The sequence below is a fragment of the Chiloscyllium punctatum genome, chromosome 22 (genome assembly GCF_047496795.1).
Source record: "Chiloscyllium punctatum isolate Juve2018m chromosome 22, sChiPun1.3, whole genome shotgun sequence".
NCBI lineage: Eukaryota > Metazoa > Chordata > Chondrichthyes > Orectolobiformes > Hemiscylliidae > Chiloscyllium > Chiloscyllium punctatum.
In genome coordinates this window covers 35,058,398-35,075,778 of record NC_092760.1, presented here as the reverse complement: position 1 = coordinate 35,075,778, position 17,381 = coordinate 35,058,398, and the positions used below count along the sequence as shown (strand labels likewise).

At 40.1% G+C, this 17,381-nt stretch overlaps 1 protein-coding gene across 7 annotated transcripts in view; it reads right to left on the bottom strand.

Moving 5' to 3' along the window:
* Positions 1-17,381, bottom strand: part of pidd1 (p53-induced death domain protein 1) — a 73,167-nt gene that overhangs the window by 13,070 nt on the left and 42,716 nt on the right. For all 7 annotated transcript variants that reach the window (XR_011963697.1, XM_072592007.1, XM_072592002.1 and 4 more), the window contains 3 exons: positions 7,745-7,895; positions 4,891-5,014; positions 2,632-2,750 (listed from right to left, as the gene is read on the bottom strand). Coding sequence is in view for 6 of the 7 variants with exons in the window: in XM_072592007.1 (XP_072448108.1) it covers positions 2,632-2,750; positions 4,891-5,014; positions 7,745-7,895 (394 nt within the window). In the remaining variant the exon portion in view is untranslated. The remainder of the gene's footprint in view (positions 1-2,631; positions 2,751-4,890; positions 5,015-7,744; positions 7,896-17,381) is intronic.

Here is a 17,381-nt window from a genome sequence, read left to right as displayed (position 1 = left end):
CCTGTCAGCTTTGGATATTGAGATTGCAAAAGGTGCTACGCAAAAACAAGTTTTTAAAAAATTGCTTTTAAATAAACAGTAAAATATTCTTAAAATTAGCAGGAAAAAGATAATTGTCAACTAAGAGAAGGGGATCTTGTTGGAAATGCTCAACAAGTCCTTTGTTTCAGTATTTACAAGAGAAGGTTTCTGGGAAGGGAAAGTCTTAGATCAGAGAAAGATGAGATGAAACATATGACAATGATTAAAACAAAAGCATTTGTGAAATATGTTAAGACCTAATTGATGCATCTCAGGAACCTGATTAGAAATTGGAGGAGAAAATGTAAAGGATTTTGAAATATTTCAGGATTCTACCGAGCATGAATGTGTGCCAGAGAACTTTCAGCATGTCTGGGCTCTCCAGACACAAACACACCCAAGATCACCAGACTTAAACCTCGCAGGCCAGCAGGCACAGTTGTAGGACAAGCTCCTTCCATCCCAGCTGCACCAATATGTAGTGGGTGGCAAAGGAAGAAGAGCTTCTGCGAGTACATAGGTGGGATGGGGACATGTCACTGCAAATACGTTCTCATATTTATAAATATATGTTCACTTTTCATCATCAGCCATGTGACCAAATGACTGTTTAGCTGTGATTAAAGCATTGAAGGTACCGAGTCTAGCCATCATTAGCATTACACAGTGTTCAAGGGCTCAGGTTGTGAAGTGAGCAGCTCCTGCATCTTGTATGAGGATTAGAAGGTAATTGCTACTTTAACTACTAAGGTGACTCTTTCCATGAATACATCACAGTCATTACCGGGATTGGTTCTTAGTCTGCAGGATGCGGTCAACATTGCTTGGGACCAGAATCTATATTCCACCCAGTAGGTCGATACGTAAGATTCAAGAACAGCACTTTGTGGTCAGAGATGTCTTTCACCTGTACTGTGTGGGTAGCCTGTGGAGGAAAGTGGAGCTGTCTCTCTCAGAGAATAATACATTCACCACGCCACTACAGGTGTGGTGGCAGCCATTTTCATCTAGATTATGCACTTGCTGTTAGGGTGAGGATGGAAAGAGACTGTGGTTGCAAATCACAGGTAGACATCCTGGTGAAGGAGGCTTTTGGCATGCTGGCTTTCATCAGTCAGAGCACTGAATATAGAAGATGGGACATCTTATTGCTGGGTCTGTCCAAGAGGTTGGTGAGGCCACAATTGGAGTGCTGCATGCAGTTCTGGTCACCCTTGTATAGAAAGGATATCATTGAATGAGAAAGAGTGCAGAAAAGATTTACTAGGATGCTACCTTGACTGGATGGTTTGAGTTATAAAGGGGAGGTTGAACAGGCTGGGACTTTTTTCACTGGAGTGTAAGAGATGTAGGGGTGAGCTTATAGAGGTATATAAAATCATGATAGGCATAGAGGAGGTCAACAGCTGACAACTTTTCCCCATGGTAGGGAGTCTAAAACTAAAAGGAATAGGGAGAGAGAACGAAAGGGTCCAGAGGCGCAATTTTTTTCAGAGAGGGTGGTGAGTTTCTGAAATGGGCTGCCAGAGGTAGTGGTCGAAGCAAGTACAATTTTTATTTAAGAAACATTTAGATAGGTACATGGGTGGGATAGGTATGGAGGGATATGCATCAAATGCAGGCAAATGGGACTAGTTTAAATTGTAAAAACGGGGCAGCATGGGCAAGTTGGACCGAAGGACCTGTATTGATGTTGTAGATCTCTCTGACTCCATGAGTGAGTCACAGACCAAGCCCTTCAGTCTAAGTACCCTCCCCGTCAATCCCATCGCCTTTGATCTTCCCCACGTTCCCCACTCAAGAGGATTATTTCAATGTTCATCTTCTTGCTATACCTGCAGTGTTCCAGGTATATCCCATGATCAGACCAGATATACCAATACAGTGTGTCCCCATCGAAGCCAGGAGGGTATTACCCTTCTGCAACAGGCAGCTTTTTCCTTATGATGCTCGATTGTCTCTCCCACTTCACAACTTTTACCCTCTCTGCATCCCACCATGGTGCCTCCAATCCCCGCAATTGAGTTCCTTGGTTTTCTTCCTGCAGCATTAGTCCTTGATCACCCTGCCTTTCAGTGAATGATCTCCCAGGACTGACTGTGGTCCACTCCTTGACCAATCTGGATGGACCATCCCTATCTGATAAGTGACCAGATCATTGACTGATAATGGTACAGCTCTTCGATTGACACAATACTACTCCTTGGAATGGTTGCACTGGACCTACGGAGCTGTCAAAGATTCCATGACACAAATTTTAATAGTTAAGCTCCCACAGTATTGATATTTACTTCTTGCAATATGTATCTAACAACTAGAGTATCGAAAGAATGCAATATACAGATTTGGTTCAGAATCTGCAGGCATTCAGGCCCATTGCTGCTGTCGGCAATGTGAGAAATGTATTGCACATCCTAGAGCTCTCAAACAGCTCACACATGATGCATCACTGGAGTGAGCACCTCTTATTCAACAGTGGCCCAAAATTAGGAAGCAATCCTGGATTTTGAGTGCAAATATTACCCATCAATAAACTATTGAGGTTTTGACTGTGTTAATGTAGAGTCACAGTAAACGTGATTATTTTTTGAGAAAGGGAACTTCATTTACCTGTCCTTTCACAGCTTTTGTTTTTCTGTCTGCTTCAGTGGAGACATAAACCTCCTTACTGTTCTTTAGGTGTGAGTAAAAGGTGAACCCAATCCTTCCATCTACACAGTCTGGTCGATCTGAAAGAAAAGCAAGCACTTAAATAATCCGCTGCTGTACTGCAGCATGTGTGATTCATATATATTTTACCATCACTTATTTCAGGTTCTTGAATTTTGAACAAGTGAGACATGCGTTTTGTTTGCCTGAAGGGTTTTACTGATTAACTTAGTTCTGGTGATTTCTTTCAGAACACAGCATAAGGGGGAGAATTTCTGGAGAGTAATGGGGTTTTCTTTTCATTGAGGGAGTTTACAAAAGAACAAAATTAATAGTATGTTGCATTAGGCTTTCATATAGAATAATTATGGAGATTATCTTTGGCCTGGGGAAACACAAACAGCTTAGAAACAAGATGTTTCACTTTGGCAGTTTTGTGGAGGTCTTTGCTGGGTATGTAAAGCACCTGAGAAAGGGAAGTAATTTTGGACTCTTAAGAAACAGGTTACCTCAGTGTCAGGAGTTTAGTTTAAAAGGTGAAGACCAAAAATGTTTAGTAAAAACCCTGAAGGGCTTAATTAAAGCTGAGAAAGTCTAAGCTCAGTTGTATGAAGCCTCTAGGAAGAGGCCATTAATAGATTAAGACACATACATTTGAATAAAAGCACTATAAAGAAATTATAGGAATTAATAATTATGTTTGGGATTAGTGGGATTATATTTGTTGTCTATTTCTAAATATTTAAACTTGTGCCATATGAAGAGTTTGATTTGACCTGTTTTATCTTCAGTTTTTTTGTGTAATAAAGTTGTGTTTTGTCGTTAAAATCAGGATCTGAAACATTACGTGCTTGTGTTTCAGTGAAAGACCACCTCTTTAAAATCACAAAAGACTGAAAATATGATCCATCAAGCAAGATTTCAGTCTAGAATCAGACTTGTGTCGTAATAACATCAGCTGGGATCATAACACTACACAAATTAACATTTAAAATATTAATCAGAAATCAATTAATTATGACTCCAATGCATATTTTTCTCTGTTCCTTCCCATAAGCCTGGGTCATGGGCATGTTTGATTATTTTAAAATCCAATTTTATCAATAATTGGCTAATCCTAACATTTTAATCAGTTCAATCAAAATGTACATCACAAAACACCAAGTGTTCTATTTGGGAATACTATTCTTCAAAACTGAAAATGCTGCATTATTCATAATGCATGATCCAAAATAACTCAGCACGCCACATCGTCTCATGTCACAACATGGGAAAGAAAACAGTGATCATGAATACTTTAAAACATGCATCACATGATTTGAGTTTGAATCCCAAATCGGAAGTTAATGTTCTGAACAAACAAACCGGTTTATATTCACTCGTTTGTGCGGGAGCACATTTATTCACTTTTTATTGATGTCTCTCTTTTTCTCTCCCCCCAGAGTTGGTATGTAAACCCCACAACATGAGTTGTAGCAAGACCACTGTGGGACATGGCTCATTGGCTGCATTAACATACAGATATCTAGCATATATGTACACAGGGAGTTACACACTATAACACAATCTTGGCCATGTTCCGATGATTAAATCACGTGCATCAGTTTTACTTTATCTGTTTTTATTCAGAAGTGTACAACAATATTCTCTAGCCTTGAAGTACAAGCATTCCTCTGTTTTTAATCAGCTGTCTATGCAAATTTAAAGAGAATATTCCATTCTTCCTGGAATCATTGTCTCCTGCAACTTAAACGAGAGCAGTGATCAAACAGAGAGTCTCTGCCTCAAAATGATCTTAATTCAACCTCTCTGGCTTCGTTCCAAAATGGATGCATCTGATTTGGTGAGAGATATCTGGGGTATATTAAACTTGGCCTTTCCTGTTTCTCAACATGTGATCTTGAGTTAACAGCTGGACAATCAGCCGGTGGCATAATATGACAGAAAATCTACTGCTTTTCACTTGCAGTATATTAAATATTTGCAGCTATCTCTCTGTTTAGAAGATACATGAATCATAGTTAATGGATTTGAGAAATGCAGCTCCTCTGAACTATCAATTTGCATTTGAAAGTACATAATTTCAATGTGGATGCATTTTAAATGAATATTATTATTAGAACAGAACTGCAGTCTCCAAAACAAAATCTTACAGGAACTGGGAACCTCACAAGGCTCAAAAATACTTCAACTGAACACAATTAAATTAGATGACATTACCTGAATCAATTTTAATCCCTTTTTCAAATCCAGCAAAGAATTGTTCTCCTTCAAACATCTCGACAATATCAGACGGCTCAGGACCACGATATCTGGTCTCCAACTTCTTACAAACAGTTTCAACCTGGGCAATAGAAGGTCACATTTTAAAGAAAAACACACAAGCAAAAAAATCACACAAGTATTATCAAATATAGACAAGCCTTTGGAGGAGAGAGCAGTATAATGGTAATATCATTGAAGCAGTAACCCAGAGACATAGGCTTATGTTCTGAGAACAGGAGTTCAGATCTGGTAGCGGCAGATAGAATTTAATTCCATCAGAAAAATCTTGAATTTAAAATTAGTCTCATTGATGGTGAGCAAGAAACTATCATTGATTGTTGTATAAATGATCTAGATTACTGATGTCCTTTACGGAAGAAAATCTGTCATCCAGCCTACTTGTGACTCTGGACACAGTGTATTGATTGTAACCAGGTCAGCCAGCTGAACTCATACAATATGAGCTCCTGACTGAGGCTGTTAATCCAGTCCAATCAGGGAGCCCTGGCTAACAGATAAAAAGGGGAGTGTCAGAGACGCAGACACTCTAATAGTTGACTCTGAATGAGGCAGTACTAAAGCCAAGGGTTGCTCATTTGCATATAAAAGGTGACTTGGCGAAGAGATACAGCCTCTGTAGTTATTTCACACAGCAATGTTATTGACTCTCAACTGATGTTAGCAATGGCCGAGCAAACCATTCAGTTCAAGAAAAATTAGTGACATGCAACAAATCATGTCCACATTGCCAATGATGTCCACAATATGAAATAGTTTTTAAAATGCTTGCAAAGTTCAACTTCCACCCTTCTCGTGAAGGGTGTAAAAAGTTGTCATCTCTGGCTTAACAGAAATTCTCTTGGCCAAGTTAAACTCACACAGACTCGAGAGATTCAAGCACAATATGTAAATCGACATCCCGGTGCAGGTCTGACAGAATGCTGTGCTCATGAAGGTGCTATTTTTCTGCATGTAAGGTTACATGGTACTCTCAACTGAGTTACAATTTTCTGGGTTTAAGTGCTACTCCAGAAACATGCACAGAAAAATAATAGTTAATTCTCCAATGCTGTACTGAGGATGCACTGCAATGTCAGAAATCCTGTTTTTGAGATTCAAAGTTAAATTGAAACCCACAATAATTCGCTCAGGTGGATATAAGATTGCATGGCACAATTTCAAAACGTGAGTTATTCCTAACATCCTGACCAATTATTTACTCTGCAATCAACATTAAGAAAACTAGATGATCTAATCATTATTACATTGCTGTTATGGGATGTTCAGTTCAAATGGACTGCACATTTGATGTATTTTTCAGAGTAGCTATGCTTCAGAAATACTTCATTGGCTGTAAGACTGTTTGTGTGGCCTGTGGTTTTGAAAGGTGCTAAAACGTGCAATTTTTCTTTTCTCTTTTTGTTTTAGATGAGACATTAAATTAAGGCCTGTCTGATTTATCACAGGGAGTTGTCCTGACCAATATTTATCCTTAAACCCATATTAAAACTGATCAATAGATCATTATCATATTGCACCTTTCAGTAAGTACAACTGGCTGCCTTATTTTCCACATTTCAGTGGTGAATCATCTTTATAAGTAAAAGGTAAAGTGCCATGGTCTTACCAGACCATAGGCCTGCTCTCTCAGAGTGAGAGAACTAGCTCACTGCATGATGTCAGACCTTGGAGACATCTCTTCCTTGTATTGTTGAATTTATAGCGTTGGATCACAGAACATAGCATTGTACATCACAGGAACAGGCCCTTCAGCCCAACATGTCTGTGCCAACCTTGACGCCATTCTGAACTAATCTAATTTGCCCACACTTGATCCATATCCCTTTAATCTCTGCCTGTTCATGTGTCTGTCCAAATGCCTCTTAAACTTTGCGATCATATTTGCTTCGATCACCTCCCCTGGCAGCATGTTCCAGGCACTCACTACCCTCTGTACTTTACTCACACATCACCTTTGAACTTTCTTCCCCTCACCTTAAACGTTTGCCTAGTATTTGACATTTCTACCCTGGGAAAGAGACTCTGGCTATCCATCCTCTCCATGTCTCTCATAATTTTATATATTTCAATCAGCTCATCATTCCATCTCTGATTCTCAAGTGAAAACAATCTAAGTTTTTGCCAACCTCTCCTTAGAGCTAATACACTCCAATCCAGGCAATATCTCTTTTGTACCCTCTCTGTAGCCTCCATATCCTTCCTAGTATGGCGACTAGAACTTCATATAATACTCCAAATGTGGCTTGAGTAAAGTTTTATACAGTTGCAACAAGACTTGCCAACTTTTATACACAGTGCCCGAATGATGAAGGCAAGCATGCTATCTGGGTTCTTTATCACCTTATCCATTTGTATATCACAATCGACTTGGACCCCAAGATCCCTCTGAATATCAGTGCTCCTAGGGGTCCGAACATTTATAGTACTCTTTTGGTTGCATTTGACCTCTCAAAATGCCTCATGTCACATCACTGGCCAGATTGGAACAAGCTCACAAGACAAAGTGTTGCCTAGATTGCTTAATAAAGATGACTGGGGGTGGTTTAACCCAAGAGTCACAACACCTCAGGTGGGGGTAGAGATTAAAAAAGAGAGTAACCTGAGACAGTACAGGAATTGAAACAACACTGTTGGTATTATTCTGCATTGCAAACTAGCTGTCCAGCCAACTGATATAACTGAGCACTTTATAAGTACTTCATCAGCTATAAAGCACTTTGGTAATACTCTGAGGCATTGATAGGTATGATTTAAGTACAAATCTTTTCTTTACAGAATGAAGGCCTACCTTGTGTTTGGGAACACATTGCAGGAAAATTTGCTCTGGGTCCTTCTTTCTCTGCAGCACCAAAAAGTTGACCTGCCACCTCCTCAAGCGTTCGTATACTTTTTTAGCTATGCCACCAACATACGTCTTAGTTGTGTACCACAACCAGTACCTGTTTCACACAAAAACAAACCATATTCATCATCAAGCAATTCCCGTCAAACATATAGGTATGATTCTCAAATTCTGCTGCCGGGTGCCAAAATCAATTCCCTCAAAAAAAAATGGGGAAAACCTGCTTGCAACAGAACCAGCTCTTGGCCACTGTTATAGTTGCATAGAGCAGAAACATCCAAGAAACAAGCCAGAGGTCAGACCTAACACGTGAATTCCCATCATGCAACCCTCTATGCCTCCACATAGTGCTTATTTTGTTATTTGCATGCTGCTGTGCATACATTTCTTCCTATTCTGCCTTAAGTTATTTCAACTTCACAAAAACGGAAGTCTGCTCTCACTCTCGTTGATTTAGGCCAATGAGGGTACAGCTTTTCTTGAGAAAGCAAACTACAGGAATCTTTTGGGCTTTAGAAGTTCAAAACGTTGCAGCCAGCTGCAGTAGAAACACTAGATTCTTGTGGTTTGAGAAGATCATAGAGGAAAAGAAGACTGTAGAGTTGGTATCCAGTAATGGAATGGAATATTTAAGTCACAATGCAAATTTTGAGCCCCAAACTCCTAGACTTGGGGTTTCAATCAGCTGAGGTAAGAGTGGCAGAGATTTCCAAATATATTTTGTTTCACAGTGGCTCAGTGGTTAGCACTGCTGCCCCACAGCACCAGGAACCCTGGTTCGATTCCAGCCTTGGGCAACTGTGTAGAATTTGCACATTCTCCCCAGTCTGCATGACTTTCTTCTAGGTACTCTGGTTTCCTCCCACTCACCAAAGATGTACAGGTTAGGTGAATTGGCTATGCTAAATTGCCCATAGTGTTCAGAGATATGTAGGTTAGGTGCATTAGTTAGGGGTCAATGTACAGTAGTAGCAAAATGGGAATGGGTCTGGGTGGATTATTCTTCAGAGGTATGAACTTGTTGGGCCAAGTGGCCTGTTTCCACATTGTAGGGGCTTGATGATGATATTAACTGTTTTCTTTCATCTGTCCAAAGGCAGTATGGCTACAGGAGTAGGCAGGCATGTTCAAGGAAAGTGTTTAGTCCCGATGTTAGACTTCATTTGTGTAGCATGATTCTGCCATTCTTGGAGTCATTATAAAAGTTAAGGATTTTATCAAAGTATGAAAAACTTTTTACCAGTTTACCAGTCTTTTTTTACACCCAACAGAAAACACAGACCAAGTTTCTGTACTTAAAACAATCGCAATTTATTACAACCAAACAGATTATGGATACAAATAAACAACTATGAACCGTCACCATATAATTCTACTCTTCAAATTTCTAACCACCCTTATATAACCACTGCTGCCTCACAGCGCCAGAGACCCGGGTTCAATTCCCGCCTCAGGCGACTGACTGTGTGGAGTTTGCACATTCTCCCCGTGTCTGCGTGGGTTTCCTCCGGGTGCTCCGGTTTCCTCCCACAGTCCAAAGATGTGCAGGTCAGGTGAATTGGCTATGCTAAATTGCCCGTAGTGTTAGGTAAGGGGTAGATGTAGGGGTATGGGTGGGTTGCGCTTCGGCGGGGCAGTGTGGACTTGTTGGGCCGAAGGGCCGGTTTCCACACTGTAAGTAATCTAATCTAAAAAAAGGCCCCCTACACATAGATGAATAGACACTAAGAGATTAAAAACATTATCGGTGGAGTGAAAAATTGGGAAGGCAATTCAATGGCCTCTGTCCACAGGGTTCGCTAAAATGATCCTTTTGCTTGTCTGGACTTACTGTTTGTCAATCTCTCCTCTCCAGGTATTTTTCAATTCCATACAGGAGGTACAGAGCAACTGGTTCACAAATTGCAAACTCTCTTAGTTGTTGATTGCTTTCCATGACCTATAATTATTTCAGCATGGAAGTTCATCATTTGATTGATAGCTCAAATATTTTATAGAAGGATGAGACCACTTTGCTGCAGGATTATGAATATAACTCTGTTTGTCTTTATAAGGGATTAAGTACTTGAGGTGACTTAGAAGTACTGAAGAGGATTTCATGAATTTTGTTCTATAGTAAAACTGGTGTTAAATATTTAGACCTTTAATATTTAGCTCCTGAGGTCTGCCCATGGTGACAGGGGGGGAATGAGTTAATATGAAGTTGTTCATGGGGCTTTAAGGGGCCATAGCAAATGGGTTAGCTTGGAGCATTGAATGATATGGGGATTGGCTGAATGGTGAAGGGGAAGATGCAGTATTAATTTTAAGAGCCAGAAGGTGTAAATTATAATGAAACAATTGAGGAGAGGACCTGGACAACCAAGGCAGACTTTTAAAAAAACAACTTTCAGCACTTCTAGCCTACCCCTCCAACCAAAGTGAAGACCATGCCATTCTGGGGGAGTTTTTCCCATGGCTGTTCTGCTGAAGTAGGGAAATTTCCTTCCTCACACCACCACTAAGCAAGCAAATGCCCAGGCCACAACAGCTGTGACTGAGTATTGAGCTTTGATCTACTTAAAAATAAAAAAGAACTTGGAAGACTAGAGATTAAATATGAGGAGTGGCATGGTGGCTGAGTGGTTAGTACTGCTGCCTCACAGTGCCACACACCCGGGTTGGATTCCACCCTCAGGCGACTGTCTGTGTGGAGTTTGCACATTCTCCCCATGTTTGCATTGCTTTCCTCCAGGTGATCCAATTTCTTGAGTCTAAGCATGTGCAGGTTGGGTGGATTGGCCATGCTAAATTGCCCATACTGTCCAGGGATGTACAGGCTAGGTGGATTAGTCATGGGAAACACAGGGTTTTTGGGATAGGGCAGAGGGCTGGGTCCGGTTGGGATGCTCTTCAAAGGGTCAGTGTGGACCTGATGAGCCAAATGGCCTCCTTCCGTACTGTGGGGATTCTATTACTCTATGAGAGAAGGCCAGTTAAGTCAGAGTGTTCCGTTGAATAACTAGTGTCTCACACAAGGCAAAGCTGATTAAATTGTATCCTAATCCAAAAACTCTACAACATGAATTTATGAAATAGGACTGCTGTGAGCAAAACAAAATGATTTACGAACACAAGTCTCAATTCAAACCAGCTGCAAATGACTTCTATGTCATGTGTTAAACATTAGTGAATCATCCATAGTAGTGTTCTTGCTAAGTCAAAGGGTGTATTATTTTGAGGTCTGAAATGGAACAACATACAGAACAGTGGGGTAAATGATTGTCTTCACTGTACTTGCTATAATCTGAGAAAGTTGCCTGTTTCTGTTGAGCCCACTTGCCTCATTCTAAAAGGAATGAATTGAGTACACAATCCATGAAACATCCGCTCTGCCAGAATGCTACCCAAGTGATCGCAGAGAAAATCTGTCACAGCATCCACTAAATTTTCAGCGTATATTCCTTTAAGACTATAAAGTCCATAGCTTGGCTGGTGGTAAGAAAGGCCCTCCCTGTCAGATCTTTTTGGTTTGCTAAAAGTTACACTGCGTGCTACCTTTGAGGCAGCTGTGTAAAGGAGAGACGATCATCCATCTCTGTCCAGAATGCACTTTTGCATTGGCAAGTTTGGAAAGCGATGTCATAGTTTTTGTCAAGGTTTATTCTTAGCAGGGAAAGAACACAGGACTAGGTGCTCTAGGGATTCACACCAAAATAAACATCAACTGTTGCTGCAAGATCATCAACTCAGTGAAATGTTCCAGTGCAAAGAGTTGACAATGACAGAATGTTGCAATATTGACACGTTCTAAGATACAAGGAGAAAGCGAGGACTGCAGATGCTGGAGACTGAGAGTTGCTAAATCGTGGCGCTGGAAAAGCACAGCAGGTCACACAGCATTCAAGGAGCAAGAGAGTAGACACAGGGAGGCCAGTCTGAAACACGGACTCTCTTACTCCTTGGATGCTGCCTGACCTGCTGTGTTTTTCTAGCACCATGCTTAATCAACCACATTCCACAGGACGACATACTGAAGGATGCACAAAAGCTTGGGGCAGCTGCTGTCAAGGCTCAATGGGGATAGGTCACTCTCTGAGGCACTCATGCCATTGCATACCAAGGAACTGGAAAGGGTGTAAAAGTTGGACTGTTTGCACACACAATGTCGGGGATGAAATGGAAACATACCCTGCAAGTATAATCTTTACTGGCATGTGAAGTGAGTTAGCTTGTATAATGTTGTCAAAGAAATTGATCTGAGTTGCACATTGTCAAACTATAAAATTCTATCAGGTCGCCCCTCAGCCTTCAATGCTCAACTGAAAACATGATGTGGAGGTGCCAGTGTTGGACTAGAATGGACAAAGTTAAAAATCACACAACACCAGGTTATGTTCTGTTGGACCTTGTCAACTGATAACAAACCAGGCTTATCCAATCTCTCCTCATAGCTAATACCCTCCAAATCAGGCAGGATCCTGGTAAAACGTTTCTGTACTCTCTCCAAACGTACTTCAACAAATGTTACCAATAAAAAATATTTTTAGAAAAATAACTCCTTTAAGGGTGTCAAGTCTAAGTGATGTTAAGTGGGCACTTTAGTCTATTCAAATTGATGTTCCAGTGAAGTTGAAGATGACAACCTTATTTCAGTAGGTCGGAGTGTGAGGAGTCGTTGCAGTATTGTGTTGTTGTTGTTGAATGGGCATTCACCTTCTTAAAAAGGCTGTGTTTATTACCATCACAACTACAGGGCATGCACTCACAGTCATAAAGCCTGTGATATCACTGCCAGAGGTAGAACTTGCTCACTGCCTGACTTACAAACCACGGAGACATCTGTTCATTGTACTGTTGAATTTTAAAGAGTGGCACAATCTCACAATACAAAAGTGCAGACCTGATAGCTAACATGATGTAATTTGTAGCTACCAGATGGTGGTGATGGTGGCAACCAAGATGGCAGGGTTTGCGGGGGCGGGGGGTTAGCAAGCGTGAAGTGTGTTTCACAGCGGCAATAATGAGTTGGGCTGTCCAGATGGATTGTGAGCATGACCAGCCAGTGGTGATTGGGGCAGTCAGCGGGATAGTTAATAGCTGGATGGACAGAGAGAAAGAGGCGGTATCAATGGGCGTAATACCTCCATTCCAGTTCCAGTGTGATGTGGGCACACAATGATTACTTCAATCACACCAACTTCTCATTCACCTACATTTACATACACAGTTGTAAAGCAAAATGTGATATAAGACTCTGTCTTCTACTGGTGTGATATTCAAAATAGGATTATCAGGAAGTCCACAGATACATAAGTATTTTGCTGGTGGTGATTCAGTAAATCAGTATTAGTTAATAGACATTATATACAGAACCACTCATTTGTCGCAATTGAATATTTTAAGTGGTATTTATTGGTGCACAGGGGTGATGTGGGATTAACAAGTACAAGCTTGGCTTCTAGAATCTTTTTTACATCTTTGTATATCCTGTAAAGACTGTTGCAGCAACTTAGAACTTCAGTTAGACCACATTGAAAATGCATGTACAGTTCTGGCAGGCACAGTAACAGAAGGATGTGGAGGTTTTGGAGCGGGGACAGAAATGCTTTATCAGGATGCTGCCTGGTTTGGAGGGTGTTAGTTATTAGGAGAAATTGTACAAACTTTGTTTGTTTTCAGTTGAACAAAGGATGAGGGATGACCTGACAGAATTTTACAAAATTATGGGAGACATGCATAGTCGGAGTCCTTTTCCCAGGTTAGAAATGTCAATTACTATAGAACGTAGGCCAGGGGTGGGGAACCTGCGACCTTAAGGCCACAGGCGGCCTTCTAGGCCATTGGGTGTGGCTTTTTGAATGAATCCAAATTTTGCAGAACAAATCTTATTTTTTATTATTTTTTTTTGTCCTTTATTATTTTTATCTTAAAGATTAGATTACTTACAGTGTGGAAACAGGCCCTTCGGCCCAACAAGTCCACACCGCCCTGCCGAAGCGCAACCCACCCATACCCCTACATCTACCCCTTACCTAACACTACGGACAATTTAGCATGGCCAATTCACCTGACCTGCACATCTTTGGATTGTGGGAGGAAACCGGAGCATCCGACGGAAACCCACGCAGACACGGGGAGAATGTGCAAACTCCACACAGTTAGTCGCCTGAGGCGGGAATTGAACCCAGGTCTCTGGCGCTGTGAGGCAGCAGTGCTAACCACTGTGCCACCGTGCCGCCCAATGAATGTATTTAAAATACCAGAGTTAACTTTAGAATTAACATTTTATTTAGTTAGTTAGAACATAGTAGTTAGACTTTTCCAAAATAATGTGAATTTTGAAGAATATATAATTGAAGTTTCTTGGATGCAGCCTTATTAGATTACAACTAACATAAGGTAGCCTTCCAACATGAAAAGGTTCCCCATCTCTGACGTAGGCTTAAGATAAAAGGTGGTAAGTTTATAGGAGATGTGAGAGGTAAGTTATCTTTTCCCCCACAGAGCATGGCAAGTGTTACCCAGACACTGTCAGAGGAGGTGGTAGAGGCAAATGCAACAGAAATGTTTTCGAGGCATCTTGACAAACATATGAATATACAGGAAATAAAGGGATAACGGCTTTGTAGAGGCAAAAGGTTTTAGTTCAGAAAGGCTTCATGTATCACTGCAGTCTTGATGTGCTGGACAGTTCTTCATTCTTTAATAAAATCATTTTCTGTATCATTATTGAGAAAGGACTGTTTAAAAAACCAAGGATAACAGAAGAAACAGAAAAAACAAATCACAAACACTTTGACCTTTGTTATGCAGAACAAGTCATCAGCCTGACTACAACTCCCTGGTTCCCGAGTACCTGAACAGCTTGTAGGTGTGAACAATATAGTGAAGAGCCTTCAGCCCATTGGAGGGGCAGGAGGTGTGTCTTCCTCTCTGCATTAGATTTCTTGAGGCTTCAGATATTATAATTTGTTTCTTTCCCCAGCTGTGAGCTGATATCCCTTTCATCAGTAACTAAGAGACTTCGTAGTTTGCATACCACTCACCTTATGCTAAATAGGAAATAAACTGGAGAAACAAGATTAAAGAACAGGAAGAGGTTGCAAGCTAAAAGAACCATCTCAGTGAACCCTGTGGACTGGTGCTATTGAATTGGGTTTCCCAGTTTTGGTCCCTTAATGTTTTTTTTGCTTTGTCTGTAACTGTCCATATGTGCATGTGTGTAGGAAAAAGATGCTTAAAAGAGATCTAATCTAGTAAACTTAACCTAGTAAAAGCACATGTTCATTGTTCACAGCTGTTTACTTGTGATCGGAATTTACTTAACAGTACTTCTAGTTAAGTAAGGAACCCAGTCAGTGTTTTCTGTTTACTTGATTCCAACAGACAAGTAAACCAGGGACTTTATGCGCTTTACTGAAATCATTAACTGCTTCTGCAAGCCCTGAAGTAGCGGGGCTTAAGAATCAACATCCTTCCCTCAAGTGTCAGGTCACCCCTCATCCTTTGATGTTCAACTGAAAACAAACCAAGTTTGGGCAATTTCTCCTAACAGCTAATACCCTCCAAACCAGGCAGCATCCTGGTAAAGGAGGAGAAATTGAGGGCTGCAGATGCTGGAGATCAGAGTCAAGAGTGTGATGCTCGAAAAGCACAGCAAGTCAGGCAGCATCTGGAGGAGTGGGAGAATTGACGTTTCAGGCATAAGCCTTTCACTCCTGATGAAGGGTTTATGCCAGAAATGTTGATTCTCCTGGTCCTCGGATGTTGCCTGACCTGCTGTGCTTTCCAGCAACGTACTCTCAATAGCATCCTTGTAAATACCGTGTAAAATATGATACAACACAAAAGAAAAAAATATTTGTGATGAAATACTCTAGCAATTGTTAATAATAAAGTAAATTGTTTCAAATAAAAAATCAAAAGTTGTAAAGCGAAATTATATGGAAATGTAATGCAATTGAAAAAATGAGATGTACTTGTAAAATGGAAACATTTTTACAAACGTAGATTAACTACTTTCATTTAAGTAACACCTCTTGTACTTTCTGAATGTCGCAAAACATCTTCTAATCAAGTAAGTCCAGTCTCTGTCACTTCTGCTCACCAGGCTTCCAATACATGCATATGAAGATCTCACAGATAGTAATTTCTATCAATTAGTTGTTTAGATGATTGAGACAAACATTTGTCAGGATGTTGGGAGGATTCTGCAATATTGTAGCACCTACCTAGCATCAGCTTAGGTTATATCCTCAAGTCCTTGAACCCAGCTTTTTCAGACTCTGAAGCTTATGGATAAAGGACTCAGGATTACAAATCAGTTGAAGTGACACATCTTAAATTATACCACTGAAATCTACGCTATATATCTAAATATAGCATGTGGTTCCTTTGCCATCATGTTATGTGAAACAAACATATCTGTATGAATCTTGTATACAGATATAACAAAAATATTTATAGAATTTTAAACATATAAGTATTTGTGTGCAGTAAAATGTGTTTACGCTGGCAAATGTTTGATAGGGGAAGTGTTGTAAGGCAGGAAGCTGGGACACTGACTTTGGAAGGTCAATATCCCTCCATTAGCCAACAGCAAGGTCACTTCTGTTAAGCAATTGCCTGTGGTTAACAAAGGTAGTCATGGAGAGTATTCAAATAAAAAAAAATTAAAACAGAGAAAGTTAGCGGTAGGCTACTAAAGGATTATCAAAATTTTAGAAATAAGCAGTGGATAACTAAAAAGTAAATTAAAATGGGAGGAAAATGATTCAGAAAATAAATTAGCAAGAAATGTAATAAAATATATTAAAGCAAGGCATTCTACAGCTATTTAAAGAGTAGCTAAAGTAAGTGTGGGACTGTTGGAAGATGCAACTAAGCAAATCATAACAGGAATGTGGAAATGGCAGATTATTTTAAACTAATGTTTTTGCATCAGTTCAGTCAGGGACATTATAAACATCCTGAAGACAACAGACTGGAAAACTAGTATTCAGGAGAGGAGTGAGACAGAAAGCAGAAAACTTATAGGCCTGTTAGTCTAACCTCTGTTATTGTGAAAATGCTCGAGTCTATCAGTAAGTTAGAAATAGAAAAAGCTTAACACAATAAACAAACAGATTCAACATGGTTTTGTGAAAGGGAAATTATGTTTGCTCGAGTTCTTTGTAATACCTGCTTGTTACATCCTCAATGGGGAGCCAGTAAATATAGTGTATTTGATTTCCACATTCGATGAGAGATTCCCCATCCTCCTCAATTCTATCTCCTCGAATTGAATAAATATTTGTAACTTGGGACTCAGTGCTTTATTGCTTGGCCCATTATATTCACTATAACTACCAACAGATGTTAACTGTAATATCCAGAAGTAAAAAAAATGGAACATTGTACATTGTAGTGAAGTGATTCATAAAACATTACCATGTTGATCTTTGATACTAAATTGACACAGGACCATTAAGAACCAAAAGATCCAAAAGGCACAGACACAAAAACAGAAAGTACGTCATGCAAAAAAATCCCTCAACATTTTTCAACAGGGTCTACACTATGCTCTTGGGATCCCCTTGATATCAATATTAGCAGCTGGTCA